At 41.0% G+C, this 16,058-nt stretch overlaps 1 protein-coding gene across 29 annotated transcripts in view; it reads left to right on the top strand.

Moving 5' to 3' along the window:
- KIAA1217 (KIAA1217 ortholog) overlaps positions 1–16,058 on the top strand; it is a 199,660-nt gene that overhangs the window by 138,000 nt on the left and 45,602 nt on the right. For 25 of the 29 annotated variants that reach the window (XR_011724152.1, XR_011724151.1, XR_011724150.1 and 22 more), the window contains 3 exons: positions 196–1,028; positions 8,929–9,033; positions 9,458–9,507. Coding sequence is in view for 26 of the 29 variants with exons in the window: in XM_071735024.1 (XP_071591125.1) it covers positions 196–1,028; positions 8,929–9,033; positions 9,458–9,507 (988 nt within the window). In the remaining 3 variants the exon portion in view is untranslated. The remainder of the gene's footprint in view (positions 1–195; positions 1,029–8,928; positions 9,034–9,457; positions 9,508–16,058) is intronic. The other 4 variants (XM_071735038.1, XM_071735023.1, XM_071735014.1 and 1 more) reach the window with 1 other exon arrangement.

Here is a 16,058-nt window from a genome sequence, read left to right as displayed (position 1 = left end):
GATGTTAACAGTTGTTATTTTCTTTAGGCACTGAGATCCAAAAATGTTTTATTTATACAGATGACAAATTACTTAGTCTTTAGAACTGTTTTTTTTCCATTTGTTTTTCTGTAGATGTCAAGGCTGTCAGAACCCACATCATGTTTCGCTCATTCAGTAGTGCTGTATCTTAGATGTTTTTCCTTTTCTTTCCAGATGCAGAGGGAAATTGCTTATTCGGGCCGAGATGGCCCAAGCGGTTCCCGCCCTGGATCTGCCACACACCCTTCGCATGTGGTGCCCAGCTCTCCACCCTCCACCCCGGTGCCCCACTCCATGCCTCCCTCTCCATCCAGGATTCCCTACAGCGGGGGCCGGCCCATGGGCGTTCCAGGCAACGCCACCATCCCCAGGGACCGGCTCTCCAGCGTGCCAGCCTCGCGCTCGATATCGCCCAGCCCAAGCGCCATTTTGGAGAGACGGGATGTGAAGCCAGATGAGGACATGAGTAACAAAAACCTCACCCTGATCAGAAATGAAGGTCTGTACGGTGACCCCTACTTGTTTCATGAGGGGAGAATGAGTGTGGCTGCACCCCACTCCGGACACACACTTGATGTCCCTGATCACATTGTAGCCTACCATCGCGGTGCCATGAGGTCATCAAGCACTTACTGCAGCCCCTCGATGCAGCCTGAAATGCTGGAGCAGTCCTTGTACAGACAGAAGTCACGGAAGTACCCGGAGAGCCATTTGCCCACTCTTGGCTCTAAAACTCCTCCAGCCTCACCCCACAGAGTGGCCGACATGAGAATGATCGATATTCATCCTCACCATAGTGCTCATATTCCCCCACACACCATCCAGCCTGACAGGTCTTCCCCCAGCCGTCAGTCCTTCAAAAAGGAGCCAGGACTGCCAGTGTTTGTGGATGCAAAAGCACGGAGTGTCCTCGGCCTCCCGGGTGTGGCCGAGACAGTGCCCTCTCCAGCTGACAAGCAGGCTTTTGGGTATGGATCACCCACTATGCCCAAGGACAAGGAGACGAGGTAAGGCAGAGCTGCATCTTAATTTACGCAAATGAGAAATGCTCCTAATCTTCACATCTTGTGTTGTTTAACACCCAGGGAACAATGTAATGTGTAGGAGGCTGCTGCGCTGGGGTGCAGTGTTTATTAGCCCTCTATCAAGGTAGTTAGTAATTTAGAGGAGATGTGACACCTCCCATTATTAATCTGAAAGTATTGTCAGACCATGATGAATCCCTAGTTATTTTCATTAGTGTAAATTTCAGTCATTGGAAAAAATATAATAAAATAAAATGATTAACCAGGATTTTTCTTTCCAGACAACAAGATCATGTTCTCTGTTCCTGATAATAAGAAAATATATTTCACCCATGATAAGAATGACACTCTGATATTACAATTTTGGTTCTTTATGCAGTGCAGTTTTTCTCATCTAGTGTTAGGAAATGGGAAGAATTTATCATTACTGTCTTACCTCCTGTAAAACATGAATTTGCATAAAAATAGGACAGTTGTTTATAATAATGTTGCTTGAGGGGAAACTGCTGAGGAGAGAAAGTCTGTCTCAGGGAATAAATTGAAACATGAATGCTGTTCCCAATGATTTTTCTGGCATCACAAGTATTTGGTGACTAGACTGTTGTTAACTTTTGTGCACTGACAATCATGACAATGATCTCTCCTGTCTTTTTAAGGAACAGATTTATACAAAAGGTCTTTGAAGGCTTCTCCTGCCATAGACCCTGCCCTAGGAGAGAAAAATCATTACACTGCCAGTCGGTTGCTGTGTATTGTATGAGTTGTGCTAATCTCTAGCGTATTGTTTGTGCTGTTAATTTTTATAGAGCTCTTTAGGGAAGTGAAGATGAATAGCTGGAAAATGCTGAGCTCACAGAGGCCAAAGGTAACTGCTGACTGCCTTAACTACTAAGAGCACATGGAGCTTCATATAGCCCCTAAACTTCCCTTCCACCTGAACAACTTGCTCAATAATTTGTTGTCTCTGACCACACTTGGCCAGAAGAATGTGTTGTGAGATCCATTGGTGGGAACAAAATGGAAGACAGAAGAAAATCAGCCATCCACAAAAATTACAGGCCTATAGCTTTGTCATTATGTTGACACAGGAGTATGAGTTAGGGCATATTACAATCTAGGGTCAGTGACACCTGACTTTTATCTACTGATTTCCAAGAAAAAAGAAGCAGGTACTGGAATTTCATTTCAAGCTTATATTATTACAACTAGGAACTAATTTGAACTATATTTGCCAATTCTAAACCAAGAGATGTCTTTCAGATAAAAAAATTTACAAGGTTCATGTTAAGGGGTTGAAAATAGTGGAGAATACAAATGCCTTTGAAGTCTGTGCAACTTTCTTTCTCCCCTGTGGGCATCTCATCTGTTCACTCAGCTATGTAGTTATGCACAATGCTGTGTATTTGCAAATATTTAAAGAGCAACTGTACAGATAGTTCTGCAGCTTTGCACCAGGAGTTTTAGTCCTAGGATGAGAATCTATTTGCACAGGTCAAAATGGCATTTTTGTAATTATACCTCCAAATAAATACATCAGTTTAAAATTCAGCATAGTGTGTAGTAGCCCATGGTATGGAAAAAATCATTCTGGAAGATACCCTTATGGCTTCTGGGTTTTATTAACCTTGAGTAAGTGTGAGTTTTTTTAACAATGATTATAAATACAAGAAGCAATTCACGCAAATTGGTGTTTCTAGACACTGCAATAATAAGAATTTGGTTTGAGTTCTACAGAAACAAAATGCTCTGAACCTTATTCTAGCTTTTTAATAATGTCATAAACCTTGAAAACAAATGCTGTTGAGATTTTACTGAATTAAACAAGTGACACTAAGGGTCATCTGAGGTGGTCTTCTCCTGTTTCAGCAGGAGCGGAATTATTACAGTATTGTTAGGAACACCTGAAAGTTGACATATATCATGACAAAGATATACTGCAGCTTGTAGTGTAGGACTTAGAATTTACACCCATAAGGAGTACAGCTGGTGTTGCTTCTGTAAGAATATTTTGGGATTGGAGAGATGAGGCTGAATTAATCCTTCTCCAGGCATGATAAAATGAAGCGTATGTTGCTTTCTTGTATATATTATCCACTTATTCATAAAGACCCTAAAAAAACAGGCCACAGGAAGTGAATGGTGGTGTGCTCAGTCAGCCTGCGTGGAGATGGTGTCAGGTGTGGGGTAACAGCAGACTGTGTATCTGTCAGCCTTGGGGATACTGACAAGGGAAGTCATTTATATATGTACACTGTGACAAGAGAGTCAGTCAGGAGTGGACTGAGGATCCTGGAAGCATCAGGCCCATCATCTCAGCACTGTTGTTCCTTCAGTCTGTAGTGGAGTGTGCAGAGGAGAAAGAAAACATCTTTTGTCCCATGTCTTTGTGGAAATTACCTGTAGGTAGCACTGTTGCAACCTCAGGACAATGCACAGTTTAAGTCCGAGAAAAGATTAAAATGGATAGTGATAATGCCCAGAAGTTACACTGAATCTCTTTTCCCCTGTTAAACTGAAGCCTCTCTTCCCAGGGCTCAAGTGGGATATCTTTGTACTTTATCAGAATATGTTGGGTACTTACAGCAGATCAGACCTCTCATTGACTGTACCTTGGTTTTGTTGAAGAAAATGGGTCCATTACATTTGGAATGTTAACTGCAGCATATTTGAGTCTACAAAAGATGAAAACCACTATTTCTGATTTCTTCTGAAGTTTCCCATTTCAGTTTTGTATTGTGGAAATCAGTCTTGTCAAGCTTGTTATTTAAGCCAGAGTTGAAGGGGATAAAATTGTTTCTTGTAATTATTTCTTGTATCTGTTTTACCTCAGGTATTTTCGAGGTAGCTACCTCTATGTTATAATAAATTCTCAAAGTAATTAATTTATCAAAAGAGTTTCATATAAAGCTCTTATACAACAGTGAGAAGAAACAAGTTCATGGAGATTTTAAAAACTAATAGAAGTGTTAAGAGGTTGCAGCAGTTCATCTTTGTGTTCATTATCCCATAAATTTGATGTCTACAGAAGAATGAGTAAATTTTTGTGAGTAAGCGTGAGTTGTTTTAACAGTGGTTTGCTGTCATATTTTTGGATATGTAGCTTATGGTGGACAGTTCTGGAAGTTACTAAAGACAAGGCAGATGTTTAAATGTTGATAAATTGGACAAAAAGCTGTATACCCAAAAGTACATTAATTTAAATGTTATTTAGTTTATATTCTTTGTATTTAAAACACATACTGTTTTGCAAAATTCTAGGTTATTTGATGGTACCTCAAATGTATAAGTGCTGCTAAGCAGTAAAATACAATCCTTAGAACAGCAAGAGAGTTCTGTCAAACATATTTTTCTCCAAATGTACTTCAGGAGTGTACTGTGGATCTTGGCAAACCTGAGCAAAAATGTGATCATATTCATGGTCCATGGCTTGCAGTTCAAGACTGAAGTGCAGTGGCCACATATAGGTTATTGGATGTTGTTCCCATCACAGAACAGCTTTATTGTTTTTATGTTAAATTATGAATGGACTCTATGCATCAGGAAAAATGGTAGTATTCTGTAAAGCTATGGACAGTGGGAGGCTCCATCAGCAATGCACTGAGTCTATGTAAGAACTTTACAGATACATCCTCTCAGACACTTGCCAGAGTGACAAAATTGCATTCCTCTTTGTAAAAGATACTGAATAATCTGACAGAAAAATATGATTGCAAATGGCCAATACAATATGGAGGAAAGGTACTTCAGCTTCCTTCTGCTGGAAGAACTGTTTGTAGGAAGATGGGATGCAGGTTCTTGGATAGCCGTTCTCAATTAGTATAGTAGCTGTCAGTGCTTCAGAGCTTCCCTTTTTCTTTTAGCTTCAAGCTGTATAAAGTTTGATTTTACCCTTCTTAGGAGACTGCAATATTCACCTTTGTGTATCTTTGCCTTGGGAGGAGGGCAGAATACAGAAGAGTTCTGCTGGTCTTTGCTTCACACCCTTCCGGGTGTTCTCGGGGATCTTGGGGTAAAGTCTGACTGTGACACTTTCACTTGGTTCTAAGGAAGCCATTGGGAAAGACAACCTCCTTCTGTTTCCTTTTTCTTTTCCAGTGTGATAAAAAAGATTTCAAATTATATGTTTCTCTCATAGAGTAATGTAGAAAGAAATGTATTTTCCCTGTCCCTGACAATCTTTTTGATTATTATATAGACTTAAGTCAAGGTTTAACTATAATGTACAAAGTCACTGAAAGTCTTTCATGGCATATTGTACCAATTAATATGACTTATGGTCATGGTGCCAGACTTGATATTTGTGTACCTCTGTTCTGCCTAATGTGCTGCACAGTCTGGGGTGAGACAGGAATGTTCATGAACAGTTACACAGCTGAGTTGTAGTCTGTCTGTACAAAGTATCTTCTCAATGAAGTGAATATTGAGGATGTTCCCAGGAAGGGGAAAGAACATACAGATCAGGCTGAAATAGCATTTCTGTGAGAAGTGTGTACCAATTCAGGAATACTCTGTACCCTGCAGGTAACTGCAATAGAGGTTAACTACATGAAATCTCAGTGATGCTGTAAGGATGAAATCTGGTGTCTCAGTGCAGAGTCCCTGGAGAAACAAGGGCTAATTTTGCTTCTGCTGAAGATGGGGAGCAAGATACTGTGGAAAGGCCACAGTGTCTGGAGGTACCCAAGGCCTGGGCTGTGGATCAGGCTGCCTGTGGATCAGGAGAACAGCACTTGTGGGAACCCCGTGCCCGCTGTGCTCACCAGGGTCCATGAGAAGGCAAAGCCTGGTCTGAGGGAGAGGTCTGCCAGAGCCAAGCGTCACTTCTGACCTTGCCTCTCCTTTCCACCCACCCATACTGCCACTTCTGACTCTCCCAGCATTCACGGGAAAACAATGTGAAACAATGCCTTTCTGTGCTCAGGCTGATAAAATAGCCATTTCTTTACCAACTGCTGTAGAAGGGACCCTCCCTGTTCTTCCTGGGTGGTGGAGAGATGCAGATTTATCTGGTAAATTAATCTTGGAAAAGAGTTGAGCTTTGGCCTTCTCAGGCTAACACTGCCAGCAAAAAGGTACCACTGCATTTTGTTCTGTCTGACTAGCTCTCCTGGTGCTCCATGTCTCACTGGGCTGTCCTCAGGGGCCCCAGCCCGTCCCATGTCACTGGAGTGCTGGCCTGCCCGATGCCCTGGGAACCCCACACTTCCTGGTGCAGGAATGATGGAGCAGGCTGTTTCCTCTACCTTCCCTTTCCTCAGCAGGGGTCACAGCAAGAGGCAGAAAATACAGTGTTAAAAACCAAAACCACACAACTGTCATGACAGTGCCAAAATCCCTGATAGATCCCAGCCTGGCACAAAGGAAAGAAAATGCTTCAGGCCTTCAGCAGGAAGCCACGGGTGAGAGAGGTGGCTGCATTGCCTGTCCCTGCTCCTCCAGGGCTGTGCAGCAGGCAGCAGGACTGGGCCACCAGCCCTTCAGCCATGTCAGCCCTAGCACATCCCTGCCACCGGGCCAGCCATGGCACTCCCTGCCCACACTAGAGCTTACTGCCTCCCACCACCTTCAGTCAGACTTCCAGGTCTCTAAAAATCAAGTCATTTCACTGAATGCCTAAAAGGCACCTACTTTCAGACACCTGTTTTTGAAGTGTTTGGTGCTGATGGTCATAACAAGTTTGGGTATTACTGTGAAACAATTACTGGAAAAATCCTGCCTTGTCTTTAACAGAGTAACTCCAGAGTGCTTGTAGATTCCTCACATTCTTAATGCTTTTACCATAAAAAAATAATGTGCTCTGTGCAATTGATTCCAGTGTTCCATTCATTTTTCATCATTTCCTATATGTGGAACATCCCTCTCCCTCTTAACAACATATTTTCCTAGATTTCACAGCAAAGGACAAGATCAGCTTTGTGTTTCCATAATCGCTTTTGAAACAGAAAACTGCTTCCATATTATCTAATATGGGATGGAAAAACATCATAGTTATGAATTGGTAAAACAGATATACTTCCAGTTGAGCTTAGTTCCAGGAAGGTTTTGTAATGATTATCTGGGAAGAGTTTTCATTATGAAGTGTCAAAAATGCTGCATTAAAGTTTGTTAGAATATATTTATTCCAGGCTTTTAGTACTTGTTTTTATTCCAAAGGTTACTGTAGTCTGAACCAGTTTCTTATTTTGTATCTGGTAATAGTGGAAATTCAGTAACATATTTCTTGGTTTGAAATGAATTAGGTCAGATTCACTAGTCTTCTCATCACCGTTCAAAATACCTTTCAACAAGAAGACAGAAAAGTAAGACACAGCTGTATTAAATCACAGTAAGAAGTGTTTGCCAGCTGGGGACTGATGGAGCACCCTCTTCTCTCCTTGTGTCCATTAGTATCTCTTTACTGCTGCCCTGTTTTCTCAATGTCTGGGTGTCTCAGAAGCTGTCTTGGCAATGGTATCTGTGTGCTGTCCCAGCAAACCTCTATTTCATTCTCTGAATGTGAATGAAATAATTAGCCTGGATAATATTGCTGACTACAAGCTGGGCTGGTTATTCACTCCATGTAAAAAGTTTGCTTTTTCCTGATATTGTTACCAACATTTAAGTTGATATTGCCCTTATTGATGGGCATTATTGCTTTGGCAACCAGACAGCAACTGGAGCTGGAGGTGGCCAGAGCTTCATTGCTCCTATGTGCCCAGGACACTACAGTGGTGATGGATGGCTACTGCAGCAGGCTGAGTCTGGGGCTATGTGTGTCTGTCCCATCTTCTTTCATCAGTCATTACCACTGGTCTTAGTCCCTTGGTTCTTGAGAACTTTTGTTTCCAGTCATCTTCTAAAACCACAGCCTGCTGCTAGCATTTGCTTTTATGTCTCCCCAGTCATTTAACTGCTGGCACAGAGGGATGCATTTAGAGGGTCCTGTCTGAGGCCCCATATTGCTGCATGTCTGTGCTTTTGTGTGTCATTGACATGCTGGCATGTGACAGTAGGCACCTATGTGAGCAAAGGCCTTTTTGGAGCCCACAGAGGAAATCACCTGGTACCTGACAAATGTATGCATTCATGTGAACAGATAAACACACAAATATTACTCCTCCTATCAAAAAAGTGGTTGTTTTTAGTGGCCTTTTTTTACCTATGGAAAACACTGATCATACCCGTTACGGCTCTTCATCATTTATTTTCTTCTGGTTTACAGGCATTTCTCAGGATATATGCATGAAAGCAAATCTGTGTTTTTTGTGGGGTATTGGATTTTATATATATATATGTATATATATATAATGTAGCTGTACAGCCTGCATTTGGTGTCCTGTGCCTGTTTGTCACATTGCTGTCCTTTCCACATCAGACAGTTGCAATGTCAGGTGCAAAGGATTTGGGCTGGGAAGCAGTCAGCTTGTGCAGATTAAATGCTTTGCAGACAAAAATCCTGGGGTTTAGGAAAGTAAAAATAGTAACAAGAAGTGTAAAGTGTTTAATCCTGAAACCTTATAAACAGGCAAAATGGTTGGCCCAATGTAGGTAAGACTAATACACAAAATGCTGAAAAAAATTATTTCCACTAATTCCAAGAGGCATTCACTGATTGTTTTAGATGCCTGTCTCATGACATCATTAGAAGTTTACTATGTGGGTGGTTGGTTGTTTTGGTTTTTTTTAACCAAGCAGATGTATCTCTTATTTTCTGTTAACATGCAAAAGCTGTCCAAACAAAGATGTGGTAAGCGACTGCAACAAGGTATATGCAAACTGATGCCCGTGGGCCTTTGCACAAACTCTGTAGTGTCTTTCCAATCCTATGGTAATCGTTCATCTAGAAAAACAAGTCTGAAAGCAAATAGATATGGCTTTAACAAACGGTTCTCTTGTCTTACAGAGAGAGGATACAAGCCATGGAGAAACAGATTGCCAGTTTAACTGGTCTTGTTCAGTCTGCGCTATTTAAAGGGCCAAATACAAGTAATAGCAAAGATGCTTCTAGGTAAAAAAAGAGTTCATTAAATCTGTTTCTCTGTAATGATTTACTTAATCATTCAACAAAAATAGTATTTGAATGTAATAGTAAAAAATCCCTGAATGCTCGATCATTTTAAATATCCGTATCATCCCCTTGCAAATGCTAGGCAGAGAGGAAGAATATGCCAAATCATGGATGGAGATTAACTGCATTAGTCTTCTTTGTGTTAAAAAGAATCAATGTAGCTACATCTCTGTGTTTCTACTACTTATACACCATTCCTTGCTTAACTTGAATTAAAAGATGATTTTAAAAAAACAACTGACAAGCTACTGGTGATTTAATTTTAAAATATATATGCTAGACAAGGACACTTAGTTTGCTGATTATAAATTGCACTACAGTTTTATTGTTAGTAAGTTAAAATTATTTCTTTTTTGTTACTTAGTGAGAAGATGTTGAAAATTGTGTCCAACAAGAGCAGCATTGACACTGCAGGTAAGATAATTCACTTCTCATTTATAAATTATTCAGGTATATGAATAACTAGTATTAATACCATCCCATCTTATGGAGATGTCTAATTTACTAAATTTCCATAGTTTTACTGTCAGAACTGAAGTTTAAGTTCAGGATATGGGAGTTGACCACATCTTTGTTAAAAGAGCAATTTACAATAGGTTGAGGTGCTCTTTGGAAGGAATTTCACACCTGCATTGAATGGTTTAAATGAGATACAGAATCTGCATATGGTGATTTTCCAGTGGCTCACCTTGTCTATAGTATGTATCATTAACCTCAGATATATCCAGATTGCTGTAGAAAGCTAAATATTTCATTCCTATTCTGGTCACCTCAACTTTTCTCTAAGGTTCTTCAGTCAGTAGGATGAGATGGATGTAATGACACTGGGGAATTCAGCATTCAGTGAGATAGCACTTTCCCTAATTAAGCTGTATTGATCTGTTGCTAATTATTATTGTGCGCCTAAATGGCTCTGAGCAAGCATCAATTATGAAGCCAGTCAGAGCTGGTCTCATTTTAGCCTCCCACTTAGAGAGATGTTAAGTTTAAAAGATGGAGCTAAGGCTGTTGTAAAAGAAGATTTCCATGTGATTGGAGCTCTTTGTGTATGGGCTACTGCTGGAGATGTCTGCAGGGTGTTCGTGGGTTTAAATGCCTCCTCTTCAGCTTTTGTCATGCACTAAATGCAAATTACTACTTCCTGGTAATGCTATTCTCACAGGGAGATCTGTGCTCCGGCAGGTAGTAAACCACACACATTTGTTAGCAAATCTATTCTGCTCTTAACTACCCTTTCTGTTGGAGCTGTTCGTTCACGTTCAGGATTCCTGTTTATCTGGAATTTCAGTATGTCATCCCAACCGATAGAAATCAAACCAGAGCTGGAAACGGTGAAGCATATGCAAGAGAGAAAAAGCTAAAATCCTGATACTACAGCTTTTGTCTGAAGCCACTCTCTGGTCCCATTCCAGCTCTTTCCTTCTTGTTGGCCCCTTCATGGGGAGAGCAATACTTAAGGCTGTGAAAACATAAGTTGTAATTTATCAGTTTCAGACAACTCACTGAAAAATCCATCATTTTTCAAGACAGCTGCAAAATGCTCTTACACTTTTCCCTATTTCAGTGTCATTATACACTGAGAATTTATGGTATTTCCCACTTGCACAGGCCCTGTCTCATACAAAGCACTAAGAAACCATCAAACCCTGCACGTACATTGCCTTGTGTTCCTCTTTGTATTGTGTTGCTGTTCCACCTTCCCTCTTTTCCTGTGTTTGTACAAATTCAGATAAGTACTTGCTGGGTTCACTGAATTTGGAGATACTGATCTAAGTGATCCCTGCTTTGAGTGGGACTTTGGACCAGATGACCTCCAGAGGTCCCTTGCAACTTAAATTAATCAACACTTCATATGTGTGAGTGTGTTATTGTGCTGTCAAGGAAATGAGAAATGGAATAATATTTATTGAGAAAATGATCCTACACAAAGCAAAGGTTGAGATTCCTTCATGTGGAAATCATGCTCAGTCCACCAGAATAGCATGGTTCATCTGACCAGCAACCATTTCCTGCCACTGCTGTTCCCAAAGACTCCTCACTCACTACCTGACATCCAACAGCTCCTTGTCATAGAATCATAGAATCATAGAATTAGCCGGGTTGGAAGGGACCTCAGAGATCATCTAGTCCAACCCTTGACCCACTGGAGCAGTTGCTAGACCATGGCACTGAGTGCCACATCCAGTCTTTTTTTAAATGTCTCCAGGGACGGAGAATCTACCACCTCACCGGGCAGTCCATTCCATAGCCTAATCACCCTCTCCGTGAAGAAATTCTTTCTAATATCTAATCTAAACCTTCCCTGGCGCAACTTAAGATTGTGTCCTCTTGTCTTGTTGGAGGTCATCTGTGAAAAGAGTCCAGCTCCCACCTCGCTACATCCTCCTTTCAGGTAGTTGTAGACAGCAATGAGGTCTCCCCTGAGCCTCCTCTTCTTCAGGCTGAACAGCCCCAGCTCTCTCAGCCTCTCCCCATAGGGCCTGTGCTCGAGTCCCTTCACCAGCCTGGTTGCCCTCCTTTGGACTTGTTCCAGGGCCTCTACATCCTTCTTAAACTGAGGGGCCCAGAACTGGACACAAGCATGAGGGTTGGTGGGTGGGACATGTATTTTACCATCAAAAGACTGGCTCAGCAGCTGTCATACTGACTGAGACACTGACTTTGTCACACAGCCACGCCTGTATCCAGTGTAAGAGAAAGGGTGCCAGCATTCAGGTTAAGCAGTATATGCCTTTCTGATCACCTGAGAGATGAGGATAGGGCAGTGGGGCCAGCTGTCTGCAAGGATCACTATCAGTGCCATAACTTATAGTTGTAATTGCATCATCTGCATCCCTAAATCCTGTCCTTCCAGCATGACTCAGCCACAAAATTAAATTCTAGCAGGTAAGGGAAACAAGGGGTGATGCTGACCCCAATACAGTACAGTACTGTAACTCATGTCAGCTGAATACTGCAATATAATAGGATAGTCCTGTATAACAGAATAATTGCACCTGCTTTTGAAATTGTGCATGATAGGGTCCCGTAAGCCATCACAATCCCTGCTGACTTGAAAATTAGGCAATCTGCTACAGAATGTTTCTCTTTTTTGTTAATATGCTTGGATTTAAATGTACCAGCAGCACCTAGGAAAACTTCTGCTGACCACTGTTTTGTTCTTCAGTTCATCCTAATCCTTATTAAGTATAGCCCGTTAGACAGTTGACTCTCTTACTATAGAATTCTGCTTGACAACTGTGCACTGAGATACCACTTCTAGCAATTTCAAAGTCTATTTGAAAAAAAATGTGGTATCAAATGTTGATTGAGTGAGCAGTCCTTTCTAGAGCACTGGTAAGCAGAAACATGAATTACTTCCCATCCTGAACAATAAAACATCTGTGCAGGATAAAATTGGCTCATCAATGTTGAACCAACACTGTATTTTGTTGTTCCAATGATAGGAGAGTTTGATGCAAAAAATAGAGAACTAGCTCACTTGGGAAGGGAGAGAACCCGAAATTTCTAAAGCCTAGATAGCTAGATCTAAATCCTACATATTGCTAGATTGCTAATACTGTTTGGTATTTCATATAAACTGAACTACTGTATTTAACATATTGCTGCTTTGCCAGCCCGTAGCAGATTCTTTAGCCTAAAATACTAAAAAAGCTAAACAAAAATGCTTTTTCACTGGAGAAAATGAGCCTGTAGCAATCATGCTTGCCTGCATTTCTTATGTTTTACGGCTTTAGGCTCTGTGCTTTCATGGAGGGGTGGAGTTGGGTAACCTTCCACAGGTTGGTTATGTTTCTTCTATTGATGTTAGAAGAAATCCCATGACTGAATCTTTATAAACTTCTTCAGATCAACAAAAGTGAATGGCATCAAGGGACTCTTCACTTCAGAACAACATGTGACTCTAAAAACAAACCATACTAGGATGAGTTTCCTTGAGATTACTAACAAATATGATGAGAAATGGTCACCATCTCTCTTTTCTGTCATATTTTTGTTCACCAAGTGGTAAGATTGATAAAGTGAGTCCTTGATTCATTTGTTAAAGAGAGCAGTTGTATCATGAAATACCAAAAAACCCCACCTATAGTTATTTACTAGTTGCTGCTTTGTTGGAAGGAGGAAGCAGAATATTTCTTTGTTTAATGGAAAGGGAACAAGGAGTACATTTTTCTGCACTAACACCACCAGTACAAGCCAAGAAATGGACATGGAAGCAGGGTGAAATATGAGACATGGAGGACTCAGCTTTGATTCTTTGCTCTTTGTGAACTTTCTTGTCACCTGTGCATAGCTGTGTGCCTTTTTCACATGATGACCCTTGTTGTGGTAATCTCTAAACTAAAAATGTCCCTTATCTACTTGCTTAGGTCAGATTCAAAGATAGATCACACCACTCGTGGGACTCTGTCAACATTTGCAGGGAAAACATTTTCCTGAATTCACTGTAGATCAATGAGGTGAAGTTGTACAGTAATATATAAGAATATTTTATTCTTTTGAGGGTGCCTAGCCGTAACAGCTCATTAATGATGGAATTACAACCTTAACATTGCATTTGCCTATCTGCTTAGTGGATTCTAACTGGGTGGAAGCAGAACGGAGTAACTGTCACATCTTCCCAAATGGATTTTGAAAATGTTGTGACTCTTTAATAAGGAGATGAGTAACTTATAAAGAAACATTGCTGGGTGTCTTCTGATGGCCTTTTTTCGTAGTCCACTTCAAAACAAAATCTTAGCATTTTAGAAAGAAAAATAAGATCTAGAAAACAGAAGGAGAGCGATGTCTTTGCAACCATAGCAAAGATCAAGTGTCAAGGGAGGAATGTTGTGTTTCTTACCTTTGTGAGCTTGGGCAAACAGCAAACTTTTCCCCTTTCTGTACATCAGTTCTATTTGTACTTTAAGTTGTAAAGGCAGCTTAGTTCATTAGCATTCTTAAAAAAAAAAAAAAAAAAGTTAACATTTGGTTTTGTCTAGAGTATATGAGGATTGTGGAGGAGGTTTGCATTCAGGCCGCCTTACCTGTCTCCAGGTTATTTGAAAACTTGAAAGCCAGTGCTGTTTCTTTCCCTTTAATCCATCTGGCCACACATTTAATTGCAAAGCTACAGCCTGGGACTACTTCCAAAAGCAAGTCATACTCCCTAGCTGAAGCAGCCCCTCATGCAGTTGCCTTTTGTTCCATTTTGATGAAAATACGTTTCTCTGAGAATGAGCTGCTGATACCTACTGCTCTCCCATGCTCACTTGGTATCTGTGGTAGTGTTTCACACCCTCAGGAGTCCCACATCGTGCTTTTCAAGCTCTGATCACACTCTGCAGGAGGGACACCATGGCAGCTGAGTGTACCTCATGGTGAGAAGAGGTGGCCAAGGCAGCAGAGGGGGAGAGCTGCTTGGTGGGGAGTCAGACATTTCTGGTTTACAGAGGCAGATCACAGTCCATTACACTAAAAAAAAAGCCAGCATCCCTTCCTGAGAAAATATATGACTCGACTGGGTCCAGTATAGGGGGAAAGACTGGTGGAGACTGATTCATGCCTTGGCTGCATCATCACCAGGGCTGGGGGCTGAGGTTTTGGAGGATTTGCTTGGGGCAAAGAATAGCATAGAGGTAAATGTACTCTCAAAATCAGTCTAGATTTGTGGCTAGGGATCAGAAATCTTGGAGGCTTATGCACGTTTTTCAGATTCTCTGATGATTTCTGTCTGTATAGTTTATGAACTAAGTACCCTTTTCTTTAAAAAAAGATGCAAAAAGTAATGCAAGTGGGTGGGAAATAGATGCTTGACTAGGAAAAACTGCAGTGTACATGTAGACAGGTAAGTATTAGCATATATAAGACTGAAGCATGGAGTGGTTACAGAATGGCAGTGAACAAGGACTGTTTATTTCTTGAGTGTTGCTTTCTGTTAAGCAGCTCTTTGAAAGTCAAGAGAGCATTGAATTGTACTGGAGTATAGCAAAAATGTGCAGCAGCTTGCCCAGCAGTGAAATGAAGAGTGCTCTTGTTGAAGCACAGAGCAGGTCTAGCTGGAACATGTTTAGGTAAGGTATAGCATTACAACAGTCAGCACCAGCCTAGAATAGCTTTTTGTTTGAGCACGTCTCCGGAAGCTGATGGCATGGTACCCCTTATACAGCATCTGTGCAGCCAGAGGAGCCTGGGCTTTTGTTGACAGGAATTGCACGTGTAGTAAAAGCAAGAAACTTCATTCTTCAGAAACCTTCCAGAATAATTTTAAGGAAAAATAATCTGGTATAGTTTCCAGCCTTTAAAAATCATTTTCCCAAATTAATTTTGCGAAGGCACTTTTTACTTCAAAAGGCAAAGAAAAGCTTGCAACATTTGATTTCATTGAACTTGATACAATGTGTGCTCATGGGAACAAATAAGGAGCAAAATCCCTATGTAGATCCATTGATGAGTTTTCTGTTTCTTCAAGTTTTTTTATTATTTAGAGAGAAGGAAGAAGTGGGGAATGACATAATCATGGAATAGAATTATAGAGTCATTCAGGTTGGAAAAGACCTTCAGTCCAACTGTAAAACATACATCGCCAGCTCCAGCACTAAACCATGTCCCTCAGCACCATATCTACATGTCTTTTAAATACTTCCAGGGATGGTGACTCTACCCCATCCCTGGACAGCTTGTTCCAATAACCCTTTTAGTGAAGAAATTTTTCTTAATATATATTCTAAGCCTTCCCTGAGGCCATATATTGAGGCCATTTCCTTTCATCCTATCTTGATATTTAGGAGAAGAGACCAACACCCACCTCACTACAATCTCTTTTCAGGTAACTGTGGAGAGCCATAAGGTCTCTCTTAAGCCTTCTTTTTTCTCCAGGCTGAACAACCCCAGTTCTCTCAGCTACTCCTCCTAAGACTTGTTCTGTCACCAGCTTTGTTGCTGTTCTTTGGACAGACTCCAGCACCTAAATGTCTGCCACGTAT

The sequence above is a fragment of the Heliangelus exortis genome, chromosome 2 (genome assembly GCF_036169615.1).
Source record: "Heliangelus exortis chromosome 2, bHelExo1.hap1, whole genome shotgun sequence".
NCBI classification, from domain to species: Eukaryota; Metazoa; Chordata; class Aves; order Apodiformes; family Trochilidae; genus Heliangelus; species Heliangelus exortis.
This window is presented reverse-complemented; position numbering and strand designations above follow the sequence as displayed.